Raw genomic sequence first — 22,420 nt, forward strand, 5'->3', positions numbered from 1 at the left:
CAGAGAAGCAAGGTAAGGAAACGACGAAGGATTGAGAAAATGCAACATTTATTAATGTTCGATATATATTTACGGTTATATGCGAGAACATTGAGGACTTAAATCACTGTTGAACGAATTAGCAATTACACGCGATCAGTCTCTCTCTCATATTTTTTTATCAAATATTTTATTAAAATTTTAAAATCGTGGGCTTTGTATAAAATTATTCTGCGCGTATAGCATATCTATATTTCTAGAACGCATATAAAATGTACCAAAGTTTTGCTACATAGATGCATTTATTAAATCATAAAAAAATTATTGGGATTATCGGTACCAGTAGACGATGAAAACAAAGTTTTAATTGACGATATATTAACAGAGAATACTACTAAAGGCAGAGTTTTGCGTTAAAGCGTCATCATAAACATGATTGTCGACAAGTTTCTACTCCAAATCTTGCTTGGTTCGGGAACATGACAGACAGCAAGACTCTTGATAAAATTGGTAAGAGCAGAGCCGAGCTTGCGTGACTAAATTGCAGTTAGCTATTTTATCCTTGCAAAGTGAATTGTTCTCAACACCTAAAATGAATAAAATAATATATATAGGCCATTTTATATAACTTCTTCTATCATGGAAAACATTATGTAAACTCTACAACAATTTTTAAAATTGTTTATATAAAATGATTATTTTTGTTGTATGAGCCCCTTGTGTTTTGTCTTTGCGTGACGTCTGCGACAATAATATTACATAATTGCCCCTCCGGGAGATCATCCTTTATTACGTTACTAAGAGGATTGTTGATAAACAAAAAGAAACATTTTATGAAAACAAAGAATCTTACGCTACTTTTTGTCGTGCCGACGGCATACCGACGGCTACAATTATCATTATGTTTCCTGTCTATATTCTGTTCTGTGTTATCAGTAATTATTAAAATTCCTTAAAAAATTGCTGCTTCCTTAAAAGTGTCTTGTTATTTTCGGCGCGAGTTTGTGTGAGAGTGCGAGATCGATCGAGATTGATTTACGCACCAATACAATATTTATTAAACTATCTCTCTTTCTCTGCATCACAAATTCTTTCTTAATAAAAGAGAAAATTCGTTTTACCATTCGTTATTTCGGGATCGTCCTGAACTTGAAGAACCCTGTGAGAATTTTCAGACGCGCGTAAATCTTCCTTGCAGGGATAATCGTTGCATGTCCTTCGAGATATCGGTCGATCGTCCTCTCGGCAGTGAATCTGATGAAGTTCCGGTAATTGGCCGTCCGGATTCAAGCATCGGACCTCCCGCTTCTGAATACCTTTACCGCAAGATCGTGAACACTACAAACAAATTATAAAAATAATTACAATTCGTTAAATATGTCAAATATATCATATATATTTTATAGTATTTAAAATTTTAATTTTTTGAAGCGATAAAATGATATAAGGAGATAAAAAATATTTACCGCCGTCCAGTCCGATATAAACCAAGTAGATACGCAAGGGTGTTCTCTACAAGGTTTCCTAGTTTCCGGCTTGTTCGCGGGACAATTCATGTCTAAGACGACACGTAGAGAGCCCCGAAGACTTGTAACACATACCACATCTCTAACTTGCTCACCCAAATCGCAACTTGAGGAACACTAAAAAATATATATATATATAAATTAAAATAATTATCAAATTATTTCCGTGTGTATATATATATATATATATATATATATATATATATATATATATATATGTATACATTTATTTATTTATTTATTTATTACAAAAATATAAAGCAATAGCAGATATAGAACATTATTATTTTTAATGCATAAATGCTAATCAAAAATTAATTTTTTCTAAGATTATTAAACGATCATATTCAAATCTGACCTTCGTCCACGGTCCTGTAAACCATTGACCGCTGCAAGTTTTGTTACTCGCGCAATCTCTAGAAATTTCAGGTCGATTAGATTCATCACAGTACTCTTCGTCAGAGCTTATCTCGCAAAAAACTCTCCTAGTTTGAACTCCTGTTCCACATTCCGCCGAGCACTGAAATCAATAATTTTGGATTGTTGAAATCAATATTCTCTCAATCAGCATTAATCTATTATAATTTTAGTCAGTGCAATAATTTAATTTTTTTTTACAACAGCATTAATAAATGTGTTTTTTCAATTCTATGCTGTTTTTTTATCTTATGTTTGTTGTGCGTCAATGCTACAGGATATTGAAATAATAAATTATTGTGCCCGTTAATACGAAGTTAATCGCATGCATATTTCATAAGAGACGTTTAACTCTCATAAATATTTCTTAAGTGATAACAGTTTACCTGATCAGACCATTCAGTATACAACCACTGTGGATTTTGAAGGTTCATGGAAACGATACTCAATGGCATTGATTTAGCTAAACACGGTCCCAAGTCGCAGGTTTCATGTGTTTCAGGTTTCTCTGAAAGATCACATGGAGCATCGTCGGTAACGCAAGTTACGACTCTCGTTCTTTTCCCTACGCTGCAGGATGTAGAGCACTTTGAAACAAATGTCATAAAAACATCATTTTTAATTAATCAAATATCTTTAATATTTTTTTACAATCGTGCGCACGAAGTAATTACAATAATTATTACTCTGCCAGAGAGGAGAGTTCAATATATTTAATTCAAGGTTTTAAATTTTTCTTTGATTTAAATCTGTAGTTTGTCATTTAAATTAAGATCGCATAATAAATTGTTAATCTTAAAGATCAGTTAAATTAGTTAATTAAATGTATATTATACGGATTTATGAGATTTATTCGATCAAACTCTATTATGTGAACAATCGGCAAATCTAATTATATTTTTAAATATTATATCCTCCCCTCCCTGCAAATATATTTATCTTTAATTTTAACTTGTATATTTATTCGCTTATGTTAAAATGTGCAATAAATACATAATCTCTTAATTATAAAATAAATTACAAATTACATATTATATTAAAAATTATATAAATAAACCTTCTTACAAATATTTACATAGATTGGTGAAGAACTACCTCGAAGATTTATTCTGAAAGAGAATCTAAATATTCAAACGACTTGTGACAATGCTTTTATAGCAGAGATATTACCACTCGATGAAAATTTTATATAATTTTACAAGCGATAATAACTTCATGAAAAATTGACATAATGGCGTGGGAGAAAAATGGATTTCTAGAGGTCATTGCATCTTTTCGTGCATTCTCTGGTTATAGAATCTTTCAATTATCGAAATATAGGAAAAATATTCTATATAAGCACTGTATAAAGTAAATTAATTCATGTATTATTATATGCGAGATTAAAATTTCTTTGATAAAAGTAATTTATTAATTCGGAGTTAATCGCGATCATATATCAAATAAGAGAGAATTAATTCCCGAGAAAAAAAATTTTTCGAACCACAAAATGTTTTACTTTATTTGTTTAATTTTTTAAAAAATTAAATATGTGAAGTAAAGATGCTTTTCATACGTATTAATGTGAATTGACTTGTTCCGCTGACAATCAAATATGTAATCGGATAGGATTACCTGCGACCAAACGCCTACAGTCCATCGCGGTGACGATGATTGAGGAGACGTTTGCGTCGACGTCTGCTTGATCTCCTCACATGCTGGCATCTCGCATATCTCGCTCGTCGGCAAATCTCTCGATTCCGTACAAGCACCATCGGCAATCCTCATCGTTAACGATGGTTTCACCTCTTGAACGCACTCGAGTTCCCGGGTGCGAACTCCGGCACCGCAAGAAGTAGAACAATCGCTCCATGGTCCGCCACGCCATCTTTTCAATATACAGTTTTTATATCATTTACAAAAAAATTAAATATTAAACATTTAATTAAATTTTATAATTAAAAAATAGCTTTATTCATTATTTATTCAATAGCTATACAATTTTAATTTAAATCTTCCTTCGATATGATATATATATATATATATATATATATATATATATATATATTAATAATATATTTTTGATAAGTAGCTTTGTTAAATACTTTTCCTTGCAAGTACATATTCATTCAATAAAAGTGTGTATTTTAAAAGCTTAATAAAATGCTTTATAATTACACAATAAACTCATATAATCACATACATTGTAAATTTATATTTTTGTATATCCATGATTATTTAATATCTTTATGTAATTATGCAATATATAATATACTTATTATGTACAGAGAATGTAAACTAAAATTGACTTACCTGGGCGGACATGGTTTAGTGTTGCATCTTAAACGAACTTCCCGCGGTTTTTCTAACGCGTGACATCTCTTCTCCGGTACCTGTTGCTGCGTGTGCTCTTTGATACACATGTGTCTGAGTGTCTGAACACCTTATATAACATACAGAAGTTCTTTGTATCCGCAAATGTGCATAAATTGCCACTAAACAAACTAATTATTAGCCAGTTCTTGTTTACCTCCGCCGCATGTTTTGCTGCAATCGCTGTAACCAATCGCCTTCCAAGCAAATTTTCTTCTCTTATAACGCCGTGATGGATATGGTGCAGATGTTATATTACTCGTTGTAGGTCCATTGTCGATTCTAAAATTAAATTCTTTTTTGTAACCATTAGAAAAAAAACATACGCGTTTTTAAAATTACTAGATATAAAAGTTGTAGATACGATTTCTATATGAAAACGTAAACTGTAGCTTACTTGCGTAAAATATCAGATTAATTAAATATATTAGAATTTATCAGAAATGTTTCTTACCTTCTATTTTGTAAACCAGGCTCGATACCTTTATTTGAAACTGTAAAAATGTATAATTTCTTGAAAATTAATTAATTTTTTATATTTATTTATTGCTTTAAGAAAAAAGGTAAAAGTTTTTTTATCAAGTTTTTTTTGTTTTATGTAAAGTAAGCCTAAATATGTAAGCGTCTAAATAAATTTAAAATAAAAAAAAAATTTTTTAAATGCATTTTCTTGAACGCGAAAAATATTTGAAAATCAGAGAATATAATAGTCTTAGGATTTCTACTTATATATTTTACTTAGATACTTTCTCTTTAAAGTTTATGCATGTATTATAATGTACATATATTATATTCAAATGATACCTCCGTTATGCGCGAGATGACTGTTTCTCGGTAAATTCGTATTTCCAGGAATCACATATCGATAAACAATACCAGGGTTTGGTTCATTCTGATACAAAACCTACGGATATGATAATCAAAGACTTAATTATTTTGAATGTAGAGATAGCATTATTTTTTATTTGTATAATTGTTCAATTGTTAAATTTTAATGTTAAATCTAGTAAATATAGAGTTTATATATGATTTATGTCGATGTGTGGTGAAAACTCAACGGTAAAAGGGTTAAGTAGAACATGGTTAAGCCCATTAACGCCCACGATTGTCCGAGCATAACAATGTTCTATATCGCTACTCGTAAAACGCCATTGTGACGACAACATTATCTGCACTTTGGTCGAAGGACGCAAAATATTCCACAGAATTATTACAGACTGAACATATTTTATTATTTTTGTAAAAAATTTGGTGATTTTTGTCCTATTTAAATAATCTATTTTATTCTGATTAGATTATTTTTTTACTGATTAGAGATGCATATGCACATTTATTATAATATATAATAAATTTACATATCATAAGATAGTAACAGTTTCTTGGTATATGCGGTACTTATATGAAAATTAAACTACATGATTTATTAATATCCCCATATTACTTACCATGACATCTATAGGTTCCTGTAATGGTCCGGCGGCAGAAAAACTCTCTAAATTCTGAGAACTCTGACGTAGATAGATAAATGTTGTTCCGGCCGCCTTGTACTCGCCGGACCAGCTGATAGACCAATTTCCATTTAACAGATAACTTCCATCTTGCAACCTAATAGCTGCAAATTTATTATTATACTTTGTCATTTTTTTTTTTTATTGAAATTGAAATAAGCACGCTCTAAGTTGAAGTGCTGCAACACTGAGAGATATGTGCTGATAATATATATATATATATATATATATATATATATATATATATATATATATATATTTAATTATTATTATATAAAATTGTAGATATAATATATTTAATTATTAAATTAATAATATATTTTATATACTTGTCGAGAAGTAGTCTATCATTGTTTTGCATCGTGTTAAAATTTGTTTCTAGCACATTTCTTCCAGCAAGATACGTTACAGCTACTCTCCGTACGGCTTAGAAACGCGTTGCAAAATATATTAGGCTTGTTGGAAAAAATCGCGATGACCGCATTTATTCGCAAATGACCTACTACTTCTATTCATAGAACGACGATGATCTCCGCGACACGTCGATTGACATATATCACGCTAAAGCTGGCAATCACGATCATTTAAAGCGAGACTTACGCGTACAATGACGGTCGTTTATGAGCGAGTTTACGGTCGCGGGCGATTTATGTAATCCACGTGGCATGGACCGGTGCATCTAATTTAGCGGAACAGCGGGTCCCGTTTCATTTACAAACACTGCGACTGAGAGTGATTAAAGGAATCGATAAAATTAGTTCTCTCATCTTTTGATCTTTCAATTTATTTCAAATTTTGAGATTTTCATTAATTTTTTATTAATTTTGAGAAAAATTTAATTTATTAAGTATACATATAATAGATAATTAATTGAAATGTTAAAATTTATTAAATATATTTTATATAAACATTACACTTTATATTTAATTCTTGAAATCTGAAAGGCTGTATGAATTTAATTTCATGAGGAGCAATTTTCTATTCGCTTTTCTTGAGTCATGTATCTTTGCAGATTAGGTGAGGATAATGGGAGGCGCGATCGCGTCGGCGATAATGAATGTTCCGACAGCATTGTTAACGATCGCGACTAATCATGCCGCGAGCGATTCGTTTGCTTATCGGCGACGCGATCATTGCATAGGAGACGCATCGATTACGATCTGTTGTGTTCGCATCCTGTGAAAGGCAGTCATTATGTTGCCCTAATCGAGCGATGAATAGATTTGAAAGGTATTGAAGGCAATAATGATGATTAGTTCAAATGCAATAAATCAAAGATCAATTTCTAATCGTATTCTCTAGATGTTATATGACTGCAAATTTGTTAAAGACTGACGCCTTGTTATAAACATTAATTTTACAAAATTTAGATTATTGTCATACTTAAATATTCTTAAAATTAATTTTTTTAATTAATTATTTTGCTCTTTTTATTACTTGATGATATTATTTATTGCTAGTTTTTTATTTCCATATAATAGCTTCTAAAAAGTAAAAAAAAAAAGATAGATTATATCTAATATATCTAATATAAATTAAATAAATAAATATAGCTTGCAATTAATTTTTTATTATTGCAAAAATTTTGCGTTTTATTATATGTTAAGCTGTTTAAAAAGTATAATTTTTAAGAATCAAGGAGACCGTCTTACAGCATGAAATTTGCACACGTACATGGTTAGTTACATAAAGCGTTTTAATGCCTTATTTTACGCACATATACTGAAGAAAAAATTAATTGTTTTCGCAAATTCAATAGTCATAACCATTAATAACGACATTTGTTATGTCTTGTTTTATGAGAAGCTATTATCCTTCAAGACTTTTTCTCAAGAATCATCTGGACACTTGGCGCAGATGATTAATCGAATGCTTAACCTGATATCATTGATTTAATATTTGCATTTGTTTCCAATAATTAAACTTCTCGTAAATATTTTTTTTAAATGCAAGCCTAAATAATTTTATCAAGGCTAGTCATACTAGATATTTTTAATCGCGTTTCCAATCAATTTTTGATTGCATAACCAAAGTATCAGTTGTGAATTAATTTTTGCACGTAATCATTCACGCGGGTAGTCAATCTTAATCATCGAGTACGATCGTTATTAAATGACCACGTCATATAAACGGGTTACCGTAAACAGTGTATAAACGATGAGAAATCATGGTAGGTGTAAATGCATTCCTCGCAACCGGTTGCTTGCAATTTCTACGAAATCTACAACGATATTCTACTGAATTATTTTATCTGGCGCCAATCATGTGATTAATGTTAAAATCTTGATAGGATCTTGATGAGAATGTTGATAAAAAGAATCTTGCGCTAGTCACGTCCTGATCATATAACGTTCAATTTACATTGCACAATATACAAAGTTGCAATATGCGCCACAATATTAATTTATATCTTGCCATAATAAAGCAATTACTGTCAATTTTTTTTCTTATCTTACTTTCCATCGAAAAAAAAAAGATTTATACATTTTATAATGTCACGGCTTTAGAAAATAACTAGAAACGCCAAAGTATCTTAAGAAATACGTATAATCATGTAATGATAAAAAATATTATATAAGCATTAAAAAGTATAAGATATATTGATTATATAAAAAACATCTTATTTAAATAAATAAGTATACAACATAATATATATACTACACAAACATTTACGCACGCGCGCTTAAAATGCAAAATAAAATTCAAAAATAGTTTAGCTATCTTAATTTATCTTATAATCAGTAGCCACAAATTTCTATTTCTCTTACCAAGACAGTTCTGCGTGTGACGGAATTCGGTCACGTTCAATGCCAAGGCGCCACGTGGGACCACCGCCACCAAATTGTAACCCGGTTCCAAAATCGGTTCCGTGAAAATTCCATCTATCAGATGACCGTTGCCGAATCTTACGCCACCCTGAAATCACAATCGGTAATAGCACGTGTTATGATCGACGTGTTATGTCAAAGCGGAATTAGTGGTAGTCAAAGAACACAAATCTCTTTATCTCTCTCTCTTTACCTCTCTCTCTCTCTCTCTCTCTCTCTCTCTCTCTCTCTCTCACACACATCGCACTGATGCGAATCTGCGAAATGAATTAATAGGAAATGGCACACCCGCAGGCAGATGACTGATGCAGACAGGCGATGCGCTTGTATGCTTGATAAGTATCTCGGTGGACCGATTACGGCGCGTAACAATGCTGCAAAATAATGTAAAAATTTTGCAAACAATGTAATAAAAAAATCCGTTAATAGCTACAAAATATTTTTAGATCACAAAGTTTTTATTTCCTATATTTCGATTTCCGATCGTGACATTTGATATCATGACCTTTTATTTCTATCAGGCTGTCGTGACTTTAGCCGAACGGTATGACAGAATGCAGGCGAATTGAAACGGCAATGCCGTCTACATTTATGTCGTGACAGCTCTAATTTCGCGTTTCTTCTTTTTCATTCTTCGACGAAGACGAATATTTTACATCTGCACTCATTTTTCACTTTGCACGAAAATAAATACCGGTCGAGAGATGTCAGTCCTGGAAAAGTGGCGCAAGTATATAAGAAAACATTAGATATGGAATCTTTATAAATTTTGATATTAAAAATAAATTTTGCGATAAGACTAAATTAGAACAAATAATACAGCACATTTAAAATTAAAATCTTTCCAAGAAATATACATTCTCTACATAAAAATAAAGCAGGATAAAAATTAAATTAGAATTATATTTATATTTATAAATTAGAAGTATATTTATTGTATAAGATTTTCCTAAACACCCTCTGCATGAAACCATTAAAATAGCTTGAAAACAAGATCTATCAAAACGGTGGAATGCTTTTGCTTTCTTGCTAGATCACCGCATAAAATTATCAAGATTAATTAAACGATCAAACGGTGGAGATGCAAGATGCGCAATTCGACCTGAATCGCGATTAAAGTATTATCACGGCTTGAATGTGGCCACGTGGCCCCATTTGTAGCATATACCGGTCCATGCTAGTTTCTTCTAATCTACCACAAGCTTCTTCTAGTATCTGCAATAAATCATTTCTCTGCTCTGGCAAATTATTCTCACTGTTTTATAATACTATCACAAATAATATTCTATTTATTAATTCTAATATTTTATTAAATTTCTAATATATGAGAAAATTGTTTATTATTTCTAAAATTAATAATAAAAACAGCAAATCATAAATTAATAAAAAGTACCTACATTTTATTATATTCTTTTATTTTAATTGATAATAAACTTAAAAATAAATAATTAATCTATAAGTTACAGATATAATTAATTTACAATAATTAAAACAAATAAGTAAAAATTGTAAACATAATTGATTTATATTCATTCGATTTTCTTTAGCAATAGAGTTTCTGTTCAATATGTAAAAATAATTGCAACATCATAATTCGACAGTTTACACGTCGGGGATCATTCTGAAAGAGTGACGGGACTCGATCGAGTCTGGGCATTCATTTTCAACCAGGTCTAATCGGCGCAAACTGCACATCAAGCCGCGCCCAAACTGACACTCCTCTCTTCAATTGGATTAACTCGGGATGAATGTCAACTGGCTTGCCGTTTGTATACGAGCGATCGCGCGATGTTAATTGTATGAATATCGCATGAGCAAATTTATAAATCGGCAGCGAACAATGAATGTACAGTGGCGTAAAACATTCGATGTTCAAGCTACAAAACGATCGAGAGAGAAAGATTTCAGAAGTATCAAAAATGATATAAATAAACAAATTATAAAGATTCTTCTGATTTATAATCTAATCGAAGAACTAATGGTTTCGACATTTATTTTTTATTGTGTAAGATATGGAGAGATCAAAATAATTTCTCGAGAATCTTATGTCTTTCAACGAAACTTTCTCGAAAATAAGAAACAGATTTGCGATAGCTTTTACAATTACAATAAAATATTATTACACTCAATTAAACCTGATCTTTATGTCAAATAGAATTTTTACACGCAGTTATTAGAAAATTAAACTTAGATGGAGCAAATATATTACTGATAAATGTTTCTTTGTAAAACGAAACTGTTACGTTTAAGTGAAACAACTTTGTGTTGGTTAATAACAAAATTTATTGAAATCGCATCGTAAATAATAATGAACGAGCTATAATTCTGTCGAGCCTGTGAACCGTGTAGCTTCCTCGTCTGGCCGCATCAGGTGTTTACACTGCGATAAAATAACGCGCGAGCATATGTACACTCCGCGTACCGTAAAACAACGTATGAATACGCGATTAAGAGGGACCCATCTTTGGGTGACTGAATGGTCTTCTCGGTTCCCTCTGAGATTACATCGTGCGCGTGTGTCGTTTCTCTCATTTAATTAACCGACTTGTTTTAACCCATTAATTTAATTAGCTCATTAATTTTGGTAACAAACAGACACGCGCGACTTGTATATTTCGTCACTTATCGAGATATAAAAATAATATGTTATTATAGAGTTTTCGTGAGCATGTTTTTGTTTATATCTACATATTTATACTGACGAACAATACGGCGTGTAGAAACGCGATCTGGGAAAACAAATGCACTTTCTAAGCACCAGCTTAGCTGGATTATGCGTAATGTCACCGCCAAGAGAGAGATTGAATAAACCCGAGACAGCGCCGCGCTCGGCGCATCTCCCTTTTTACGATAATCAAGATCGACGGCGTTGAGCCGATCGCCTCACGATGATATCCAACGTCGAATCTCTGCTTAGCGCTTATTTTCAGTGTGTTATTTTTGTATCCACTCAAGCCGTTAAATCCCCATCGTCCTAAATGCGGCGCATAATGACGAACCCGCTGCGTTTTATACATCGCGACGCTTTTTTTATAGATCCGCTATTGGGTCAAACATTAATATTCTTTCGGAAATGGTTTCTGTATTTTTGGCTTATATTTATCATGTGAATAAATTATTCATTGATTAATAAGTAAATCATTGAAAAAATTATAATGACATTAATGATCTCGGTATTCGGCGTAAAATGAGATAAAAATGTTTTGTAAAATTTTTAGTAAAAAAATATATTTACATGAATTTCATCAAATTCTAACATTGTTACTTCAAACGCGACACGAATATTTTAATGTCTGCATCATAGCACGTTTATTACGTTCATTCCTTTCAAGTCAGGATAGAAAATACTCTCAGTTATTTTCGCGACATACTGTCGCGAGTGTCATGAAGATTTCTGTGAAATACTTTGAATAATGGAGCTTGCCAATTATTTTTCATGTGCAGAATTAACAAAGTTTGCAACTACAAACACTTAAACGTTGCGCATATAAAATGTTTCAACACGAAGAACACGGAAGACGGCAAGCAATAAAGAGACTGGCCGACGACATACGTCTTCTTGGTACCCAGATGAGAACATTTGGTTCGCTCCTCGATTCCACGAGAAATCTCACGAGTTATTAAACGAAACGGATATACAGAAAATAAAGACGTCGTCGCAATTTTGTGCGACGTCGAGGATATGCTGGAATGGTCGGCGCAAACTTCTGGCGCCAATAATGAAGACGAATAGTCGCCACATAAATATGTCAAATTTAAGTGAGTGAAAGCTGCAATCTCGCTGGCAGTAAAAAAACTAAAACAGTGGTCATCCGCAGAATTTTTTTATTGGTTTGGCAAATATCATTTATCAGATTTTAATGTCTCTACAAACATATTTGTATTCACATCCTCTTACATTTTAATTTTCTCATCTCGCGTTCACAATATTATTGAAGAAAGAAGATAGCAATTAAAATTTGCCTTATAAATTTTATATTAAGAGTAAAGAACATAAAAATTTGCTCTGTCAATCTTCAACTTTTATCTTGAAATTTCTTAAATTAAAAAAAAATTTTTATCACTTTTATATATGTATTAAAAGAGCTAACAGTTTCTTGCGCAAGAAATAAAGATAACCAAACATTAATATTGAGAGAATAAAAGAAATATATGTAGAAATTATAAAATCTATAGTTGCTTGACAAGTTCTTAACGATTAAGATTCGCGATCCGAGTTCGAATCATAGGCAGGAAGTTGTATACATTCTCTGCTCCGATTATATTATTCTGCCATTCTAAAAATACGCACCGCCGACAACACTTAACCGCAAGAATGCGTTAAGCGAGACTTCCTACTCAACACATTTGAAACATACTAGCTATTCAAACATAACTTACATGACGGATGCGGAAACCCGACTGTGCGAATATTGTATTGCCTGGAAGTTCGATTAATTTTGTCGTCTTTGCGTGCTCCCGCTCGTTCTCGTGAGAATAACGATACTCGCACGTCCTTAAATTACCCATAATTAGGCACCAGTAGCGCTTGAATTATGCTAATAAAACAGCGTTTCACGCGCGAGCCGGTTGGTCCAGTCGAGGTAATATTATGACAATGTTAGTATACAAGCTTGATCATTTGTTCTAATTAGCATCCTACGATATGTTCGCAATTTTTTATAAAAAGCAAAGTAATACTTTAGACTTTTTATCACAAAATTGCCCTCGTCACGCTGTATTTTTCATTGGCATGAACGTGATTAATCAATGTATAGCATATATAGTATAGCATAATACGCCATGTGATCTGAATTTAACAACCGGAAATTTGCGTATGCATAAACGGACAATACACGAACAATGAGAAACAGACTTTTTCATGCTCGATGTACAAATTTGATTAAAAAATTTACTATAATTTTTTTATAAAAAATATAAGGTTTACAAATAATTGCAGAGTTAAAAAATATTTCCATTATTAAAATAAAGTAAAAAATAATTTTATTTTTTAGCTCACACGTATAGCTACAACTAGAATTTTAGATATTCTAAAAACTTCCTCTCTCTCTCATATACATATATAATTTTTTATTCTGTTTAATATATCTTATTTTATTCATTTTATATGGAATTTCACTTTACAAGTTTCTCGGAAATTTATTCTAGCTACCATATCCAATGACGTTAACTACGCATCGGTGCATTAACCTTCGTCGAAAATATATGCGCGCATTTTCGGAGAATTTCCGCCATGTATGTAGATAAAGCTACGTTCTCACTCTTATGAAAGACTCTTATCAGCGAAGGAACGAAGAATCTGTCGCCGTGTAACACTTTTTTTTATTACCTCGTGGAGGCCGAGCTATCGTCGAGAGGCTCTCATCGTCAATTGAAAAAAGGTCACGAGTCAAAAAAACATAATAGAGATACCAAAACAATCCAATTCAATCAAATCTTCAAGATTAACAAATATACAAATTTTCAAAAATTTCTGTAAACTCATCTACATTCTCTCGTGGATTTTATTATGTTATATTTTTTATAAAATATATCTTACATTTATCAAATTAATTATTATCATTACATACATACCATTGATTATTAACAAAAGAAATGTACAAACCAAGAATTGTTTTAATATTAAAAAATATATTTAAATATAAAATTATAATTTGTTAAAATCTCATATAATGATGAGTAAACTTTTTCTTCTTTTATTATTTATCTTTATTTCTAATTTCGTGTCAATCTTATCTAATAGAACTATTTCACACCAACGGTGTGAAGACTTTTCTTTATTTTCTGATTAAGAGAAAATTATGTGATCGATCTCAGTGGTTGTGACCGGCAGCGCAATATTCGTGACATATGCCGGAACATATTTACGAACAATTTCGCCCACGTTTGACATACGAGTTTGACATTGGGGTTGCGGCCGGCTGGCCATGTTAATGGCGCGATAAATCACACGTCAATATGTTAGTCGCGGGCTGCGCTTATGCCTTACCGTTAAAGATAGCAGCAAAAAGGGAAAGATGAGTAGATGCATCTTGAGGGATTTTCGCTCTCACTCTCTTTCTCTTTCTGTCGGTCTCACTGTTGACGCATCTTCGCTGCGGTTTCCGGTGGATGGCGTACACTCTCTCTCTCTTGCACTGCGTTTCTCTGATCTCTATGCCATTTTTCACTTGCAAGTTGCGATGTCAATTGATTTCTCTATTGATTGAGTCTTTCTTCGATCAGTAATAAAAATTTGTAAATCGATGAGAAACTTTTCTTTCACTTGACTCTTCCGTGCAATTTCCTATTCAATTCAATTTATTTATATTAAATCACTCTTTCAATTTTAAAAAATTAAGAATTTTTTGGTAATTTTTCTTTTACTCGAATTAATTGCATCATAACATAATTAATTTCAATAATGTTTATTTAAAGCTAATACTGTAATAATATTGTAAAAGACTAAAGATTAAGATAATCTCTTGTCTCCCCAAATTAAGAATTTCTTTTAAGTTAACTTGAGATATCCTTTCGTAATACTTTCTTTTAATACATATCTTTTCGCGCGATTACTATATGCAATCCGCGGAATTATTTAATCTTTAAATTATCTCCGCGATATTTTACAAATGGTAATGATAAAAATATTATCATATCATTTTAAAAATGAAACCCGGCAAATACTGACATAAATCATAGTCTTCATAAAGTTCTGACAAGATCCGCAATTTTATTGAGATCTTTATTGAATCTCTATAAATTCAACTTTGCATAATATATTCGTATTATCGCTCAATAAAATATGTTTTAAGTGACCGGTTTATTACTTTGCAGAAATCTCTCAAAGTCACTCACAATTGTTTTCTAACTTGTATCTCTTTTTTTATGTCACTTATTTTATAAAAGTTAAATTAAAAGAATATTTTAAATATAAAATATTATTAAAATAAAATACATTATATATTATTGTTAATAAAATACATTATATAAAATGTGATTTACGTTTAAGTAAAGTAAAAATAAATTTTTGGCTAGTTAAAAAATATCAAGCTTTATCTCTAAATCCTAAACGAGAATATTTAATATTATCCGAATAACATTTGATTCTTTTTTGAATCAGTGAGTCAACTGTTGCATTATTTCCAAAAAAATCCGGCCGATTTTTTAAATGATCTCTACAGCTTGCATTAATCGAATTATAGGCTAAAATAAATATACATGTGTATGTATATAAAAGTTATCATAATATATAATAAAATTTCAAATGATATGAATACACTCGTATGCATATATAAATTTTTGCATAAATAATTTTAATAATTTAAAATAATATTGATATATAAAATGTGTATGTAATAATCGCTATTCAATTAATTATACTATTAAGAGTAGCAATTGTAATTTTAATGGAATTATTTTTAAAATTTTGTATTTGATAAAATAGTTATCTGTTTGCTGTGTGTGTGTGTGTGTGTGTGTGCACTTAATTAGAAATATATTTATTTCTAAATCTAAGCAATATAAACGTCCTGGTAAAGCGATAGAGATTAATAACGTTAGATTATGATTAATGTAGTCAAATTTTACATGCCATTGATTTAATTAATAGCTCGCGACTTAATTATCGTTATGACTTGTTTGCACTTAAACGATTGATTTGACATTCAAATCAAATGTTACGTCGTGACGCTAGAGAGGCTATCCAAGGCGAAGGAAATTGGATATTAGAGAAGTCATCGGTTGGCGTGCATGTGAGTGCATATGCACGTATATTATTTTCATGCTCCAGTTGCTAGTGAGCGTTAGACAAGAACTTATATTACCCGTACGTCGACCTGTCGAAGGTGGAGTAGCCTGAAGCTAGAATTATCCGTAGATTGCACGAATCGAAGATTTCTCTATTCATCGTATTTTACAATATAAATTTCGATATTTCAAGATTTAGGTAAAATATCTTCTGAAATTTTCTTCGAACGAAACTTTTCTCTTATATCTCGGTTCAAAATTCATTTATGTAATATTTTTTTATCAAAGTCAATCAATGAAAATCAATTAATGAATTATAAGAATCTTGGATATGTATGATAATTAATCTCGATCGTTTACCAAATGAGAAGAATCTGTCTCCGCGCGAGTCTAATACCCCGCGTAGTGAAATAAATCACCGACAAAGCCGAGTCGCGTCGCTAATTATGCGACTGCGCTTGCATAATCGGCCGTGATAAATTCGCGGCAGTCGAGTAGTGCCGGTCGAGGAATTTTTGTAGAAGCGGAACACGCGGGTAAGAGCATTCACGGCAGCTCCGGCTGCCGTGTATATTCTGAAATGCGATAGTTCCCCGTGATAATCTCAATGCACCGCATCGTGTGCACAATGCTGTCGCGTAAGTGCGTCGCGTTTTGTCCGGTGATAAACGCGTATATCCACTATAATGTCGAAAAAAAGATCGTCGATCTGACACTTTGATACGGGATAGCAACGCGCGTTATTTACGCGCACAAATGCGTGATAAATGCAAATTAACACGCGCGATATACGATCGTTAAATTGCATACGAATTGCTCATTAAGCTTACAATTATTACTGGCCCGAGAGTGCATGTCGAATGTAAGTTGCCAGCAAATCATAGACCGGCCGCACGGATAACGAATAAGTCGCACACATTACATAATTGTGCGGAATAAGTTTATTAACTTTTTGTGAATACAATCTACCTCGAGTTGGAAATAATTATTGTTTCAAATAGGAAATTTTACGCAACCACCTCGTTAATATCTCGTACGATACTGATGTAGCAGTTGATTTTACCAGAGTCACTATTTAATTAATATCTCTCAGTATTGCATTATAATTTATTCAACATAAAGTGTAAATTAAATTGCAATAGCTTACTTGTCAACAAGCTAATATTAACGTTTTCTATGACACCAATTCATTTTTTTGTCGGAAGTTACGTTAAAATTTAAAAATAAAATCTTTTATGTGAGCAACCATGTTAATTTTTGTAATCCTATGCAATGTGTAATAATTATTGTTTTTAAATTGCTATGTAATAAACTGTGAACAGATCTCTTAGGTGTAAAGTTGAAAATATCACGCATATAAAAGCTCTCATTGGAAAATTATTTGCATGCGTTTTCGTGTGAACATTTTCTATTCACAACATTGTTTATTAGACGTGTAATTTTATTGCAGCAAAAACACGTTGCATCGTGGCAAGATGGCGCATTTAAGGGAAATCTTCTTACGCAAGTCGCGGTGTACCGTTTATTTTTACGATTATCGAACCGTCAACATTACCGCACTAATAATACACGTTTGCAAAAGGCGACTCTGTGAATAAGACTGTGAATAAGAAATAATTAAAAATGTGAATAAGAAATAATTTTCGAACGAATGGAACGAAAGAGCGACATATAACTAATTATTGCTTTACACATTTTTGACTGCGGCTTCGTTAACTGCATTAGCAATTATGTAAATCACGATAATTATAATAAGAATAAAATTGAATGGTATTACTCAAGCTCTAATTATCGAAATAAATACTAATTTGTTTAAACACTCTGTCATATAACATTTATAATATATACATTCATATAATATATTATTATAACATTTATGTATATAATTTATTAATAAAATTAGCTATTTTTTAATCTGATTTAGGAGTAAAATTATATTAATTATTATGGTGTTAAAAATCACACTGTTTAAAATATATTTTACAGAATTATAACTAAAAGTAATAGCATATTTTTCATAATTGTTAATTCTAAAAAAATTATTTTTTGTTAATTTTAATTAAAACGTTAATAAATTGTCTACGTTTGCATTTATGAAAAAAACAATATTTACAACAAGTTGTGATCGATGCAACCATTTGACTAACCTGTTGCATCGAGGTCAAATTATACGTACAACTGTTGACAGAGAACGAAAATCGGACACTAAAACCGGACACGGTAGCCAAAATCAACTCTCACATCAATCACAAAATACATCTCCCGTTTGCGAATTTGCAGAGCAAATTGTTATCACATTTTGGTGATATGAGAATCATCTCAGTTAACCGCACTTTAATTACACAATTATTTTGAACAAATAATATAGGCGTGTTTGGTTTATAAGCCAATTTATCGCCGACTAATTCACCAGCGGTTTTGATTGATGCCAAACAGTATTTAATATCGCAATTGCAAATGTGCGGGAATATATGTTTATGGAATAGCTGCACGGGGAACTTGTTTATTTCCCGATATTTTTCTTCGGTATTATCTCGCGCGTAAAGCTAGACAAAGTGCAGCAAAAGGTGCATGTTGCAGCCTGGAGGAGACCGAGAACCGAGTTCTTCTATCAGAGGTGTCGTTTCGTACTGACGGCTCCCGTCGGTGCAGGACTGACTTTATACGCCCGCGTGGAGTCGCGGGATCAAGCTTTGGGTGCCTCCGCCATGGCGCCGTCACCTGGCAACGAAGTATAAAGACGTTATTTTAATAGCGATGCACGTCCGTTTCATCTCTTCGTTTCAAATTCATGTTAAAATTTAAGTAACACAAGGGAAATACGTCCAGAAAATATATTGATTAAAACAGACTTCTATCTATCATACAATCCTTTGAAGAACACATTCGATAATATTATAAAAACTAAAAGTATATTCTATACTTTCATCTCCAAAATATGGTGTATGTTAAATGAAAAAATATCTTTAACCACGTTTTTATAAAATTGCCGATAATAAAATACTAAATATTTTGATAAGGCTCATGTCAAATTAATTTAATGATAAAATTATTTCATTAATTTTATTATTTAAAACGTAAACTTTTTGTTCGCTAAAATTGAACTTTGATAATATATTAAATCCATGGTTCAAAGGTAAACCAAAGATATATGGTTTATGGCATTTGTGGTATTATAATTAGTTTGTAATATTATTATTGTGGTGTTTGTGGTATTACATATAATTAGCAAAATTGCAGAATATAGATTTTTTTTTTAAATATAGTTTTTCCTCATTTACGATGATAAGATTTTGAACAAATTCCGATATATATATATATATATATATATATATATATATATATATATATATATATGCTTTTTTGAGAGAGCAAAAGGAGAACCTCCTACCGATCGTATGTCAAATTGTTGCCGCAAAGCATCGTAATACGATATGTGATCAGCTGTTGACTTGCTCTCTTTAGATTATTTATTTTAAAAAATAAATCAAGAATTTATATATTATTTATTATTACCAACTTGTTATCCTTTTTGACATGTTTCTTAAAATGCAATGTTGGAAAGCACTGATCTACATCGATAAATCAGTTTCTAAATTATACTTAAATTCAAGTGTACTATAATATATATGTATGGGAAGGGAGATATCGTAATTAATCGAGAAACCTACTACTTTAAACGGTTTTAGAGGGAAGTGATGACAGCAACTGACATTGATAAGCCAGTCGACTTTCGCCAGAGTAACTTAACATCTCGTTCGCAGCCTAGATGCGTCCGCATGAACAGCCTGTAATTAGCGGCCAGCCCGGTGGCGATCTAATAAGTTTGCCCGAGTAAATTATCGAGTGAGGCGCTACGTAGATAGAATTAGCCGCACCGGCCTGTCGGCTGATATCACTAAATTGCTGCGTTCCTAGAGTAAGGAGTGCGTCCGGAATGCATCTTGTATCATCGTTGTTCATCAGCCTCTGCCTCACGCGAGGTATAAATAAATATATCGGATCATTTTCTCGATCGTACTGTCAAAGTACAAGAAATAATTTTTGAACGGTAATTTATCTTTCCGCGAAACGATGGGCCTCGCCATTTTGGAAAAATCCAAAATGCAAATAGATGCAAAACATTTTCCCATACAATATCAGTATTTGATATTTTAAGTTATTCGAAATATCGTGATAACATTGAAAAACCTGACTAACAGTATATTTTACAAAACGTTTTATAAAATAATGTACATACTTTGTATATTATTTTATATTAAAAAATTATATATTTAAAAAAATATTTGTATGATAATACAAACACTAAAAATATAATTAATATTTATATATATATATATATATATATATATATGTATGTGTATAATATGCATTTAAAAAAATATTTAAGAACACTGATTAAGAAAAACTAATCAGGGAGAGAAGATTGATGTAAGTAATTTTATTGGCATACAGTAACGATTATGATAAAGCATCCGTTTAAGTTACTTTATTATAGTCATCTTAGCATTAATGATGATAATTAACAAGATTTAAATATCTATCAGATCTTTCCGCGACATACGATTCAAATACCACGCAATGTTTTGATGTAATATGATGATTATATCGTGGCAAGTGGAGCTAATTACATTCGATGTATAGCTACCTGCTTTTTTGCTGGCACTACTCGCAGTGTCATTGACTTGATGACACCATTCATCAGGATCATTAATGTTGCGCCATAATTACTCGATTAAGACGATAAAGATCGATGGTTTAAGAGCATTGAACGACGTGCCTACAAGCATAAGCTATCGCTTTGGAAACGTAAGCTTCTATCGATTCGATGAGTTACAAATACAGCTTATGAATCAATAACGCTTCAATTCTGCGAGTTAAATTATTCTGAGGCAGAAATTCGTGTTTCATAAGTAAAATAATACCGTTTGCTTTATACCGGATAAAACATAGCGATCGACGTCATCGTTTGTCTGTCTCGGCAGAGACAACCGTGTCTCTTCGAACTCGCATTGTGCAACTTTGAGAAATATTATATCGGCCCGGAATGCCCCATTTTTTTTTCCAAGATTCCCGAGGAGACTGTTATTTATTAACGTGCGGAAATAAACGCGCAATTCATTCGCGCTAATGGCATCTGGTATGTGCATAACTTATCGGCAAAATCCGCTTCACCACCGCGCAATGAGCAACGGTTTAATATTAGGCGCTGATCTGCGCGTCCGTGTATTCTGTTGCGTAATCGATAAGAAGAGAGAAATTTTTGCAACCATTATTACAGCCGGTTTAACTGCAGAAACGCGAAAACTTCGCAACCATGTACCGATTAACCCTTTAGGTGCGGCACGTTATAGATGGCTTTTTAAATACTGCGAAAAATGCGCACTGAGCGATTACGGGCCATATCGCTCAGATTCATTTCCTTGTAAATCAGCGTAAAATAATGATGTCATAAATCAACGGCAAAGAGTGTCTTGTAATCGGTCATTTCTGAAAAAAATTCACTTGCCATTAGCGCTGAGTTCTCAACTCCCAGTCCTAGTTACACCCAGCATGTCTACGACATTCTCAGTCAAAAGGTTTGTACATTAGACGGTGTTGCAATGCGAAAAATGGCTAAAGATTATGGTGCAAATAATTCAGTATAACTTTAATGCATAAAAAATTTATTAATGCGTACACTAACACAATATATAAATCGCAGGAGGTCGAATAAACAAGTCAATTAATTAATGTTCTCTATCTGGAAGCTAAATAAAGAAAAATTGGAGACATATATCTTTCTACCTGCTTCATTAAACTTGCGTTTACATATATGTGCTGGTAATAAACGACGATCGTCTTGCAAACGCGCGGATTAACGAATGGAATAATAATGCAAATTATAAAGTTAACATATATACGCATAAATTTAATAAAAGCTAGATAGTGCGCTAGATTGAGATCGTATCTGCGGGATTTCGCAGTAAACCTCGACTCGCTTGACAATTTATCTTCATTCTGATCATTGATCATGGCAGAATAAGGTCTTGATAACACGTAAAGTTTCCGCCGCGCGGAAATGCAGCGATAAACTGCGTGG

General features: G+C 32.0%; 1 protein-coding gene across 3 annotated transcripts; it reads right to left on the reverse strand.

Moving 5' to 3' along the window:
- Positions 1 to 30: 30 nt before the first annotated feature.
- On the reverse strand, positions 31 to 18,962 carry LOC126850211 (thrombospondin type-1 domain-containing protein 4-like). 3 transcript variants are annotated; one of them, XM_050592954.1, is made up of 14 exons: positions 18,749 to 18,962; positions 14,600 to 14,896; positions 8,551 to 8,698; positions 5,720 to 5,886; positions 5,079 to 5,178; positions 4,729 to 4,768; positions 4,432 to 4,556; positions 4,215 to 4,344; positions 3,537 to 3,789; positions 2,309 to 2,509; positions 1,864 to 2,025; positions 1,446 to 1,622; positions 1,101 to 1,317; positions 31 to 566 (listed from the first exon to the last, which is right to left on the reverse strand). In XM_050592954.1, exons 2-14 carry the CDS (start codon positions 14,639 to 14,641, stop codon positions 430 to 432), a joined length of 1,899 nt encoding a protein of 632 aa, XP_050448911.1. In that variant the 5' UTR covers positions 14,642 to 14,896; positions 18,749 to 18,962; the 3' UTR covers positions 31 to 429. The 3 variants fall into 3 exon arrangements, with proteins under 3 accessions (XP_050448911.1, XP_050448901.1, XP_050448891.1); XM_050592944.1 differs by having other exon boundaries at positions 18,515 to 18,962; XM_050592934.1 differs by having other exon boundaries at positions 18,486 to 18,962.
- Positions 18,963 to 22,420: the final 3,458 nt, after the last annotated feature.

This window comes from Cataglyphis hispanica, chromosome 1, assembly GCF_021464435.1.
Source record: "Cataglyphis hispanica isolate Lineage 1 chromosome 1, ULB_Chis1_1.0, whole genome shotgun sequence".
NCBI classification, from domain to species: Eukaryota; Metazoa; Arthropoda; class Insecta; order Hymenoptera; family Formicidae; genus Cataglyphis; species Cataglyphis hispanica.

What these genes read in the sequence shown, in the direction of transcription:
- LOC126850211 (XM_050592954.1), bottom strand. Translation starts at nt 14,641, where the DNA reads ATGCATCTACTCATCTTTCCCTTTTTGCTGCTATCTTTAACG. An exon ending in TTATATCGGACTGGACGGCG is followed by an intron (nt 1,318 to 1,445) that starts GTAAATATTTTT and finishes ATTTGTTTGTAG; the next exon opens with TGTTCACGATCTTGCGGTAA. An exon ending in CGATCCCGAAATAACGAATG is followed by an intron (nt 567 to 1,100) that starts GTAAAACGAATT and finishes TATTCATTTTAG; the next exon opens with GTGTTGAGAACAATTCACTT.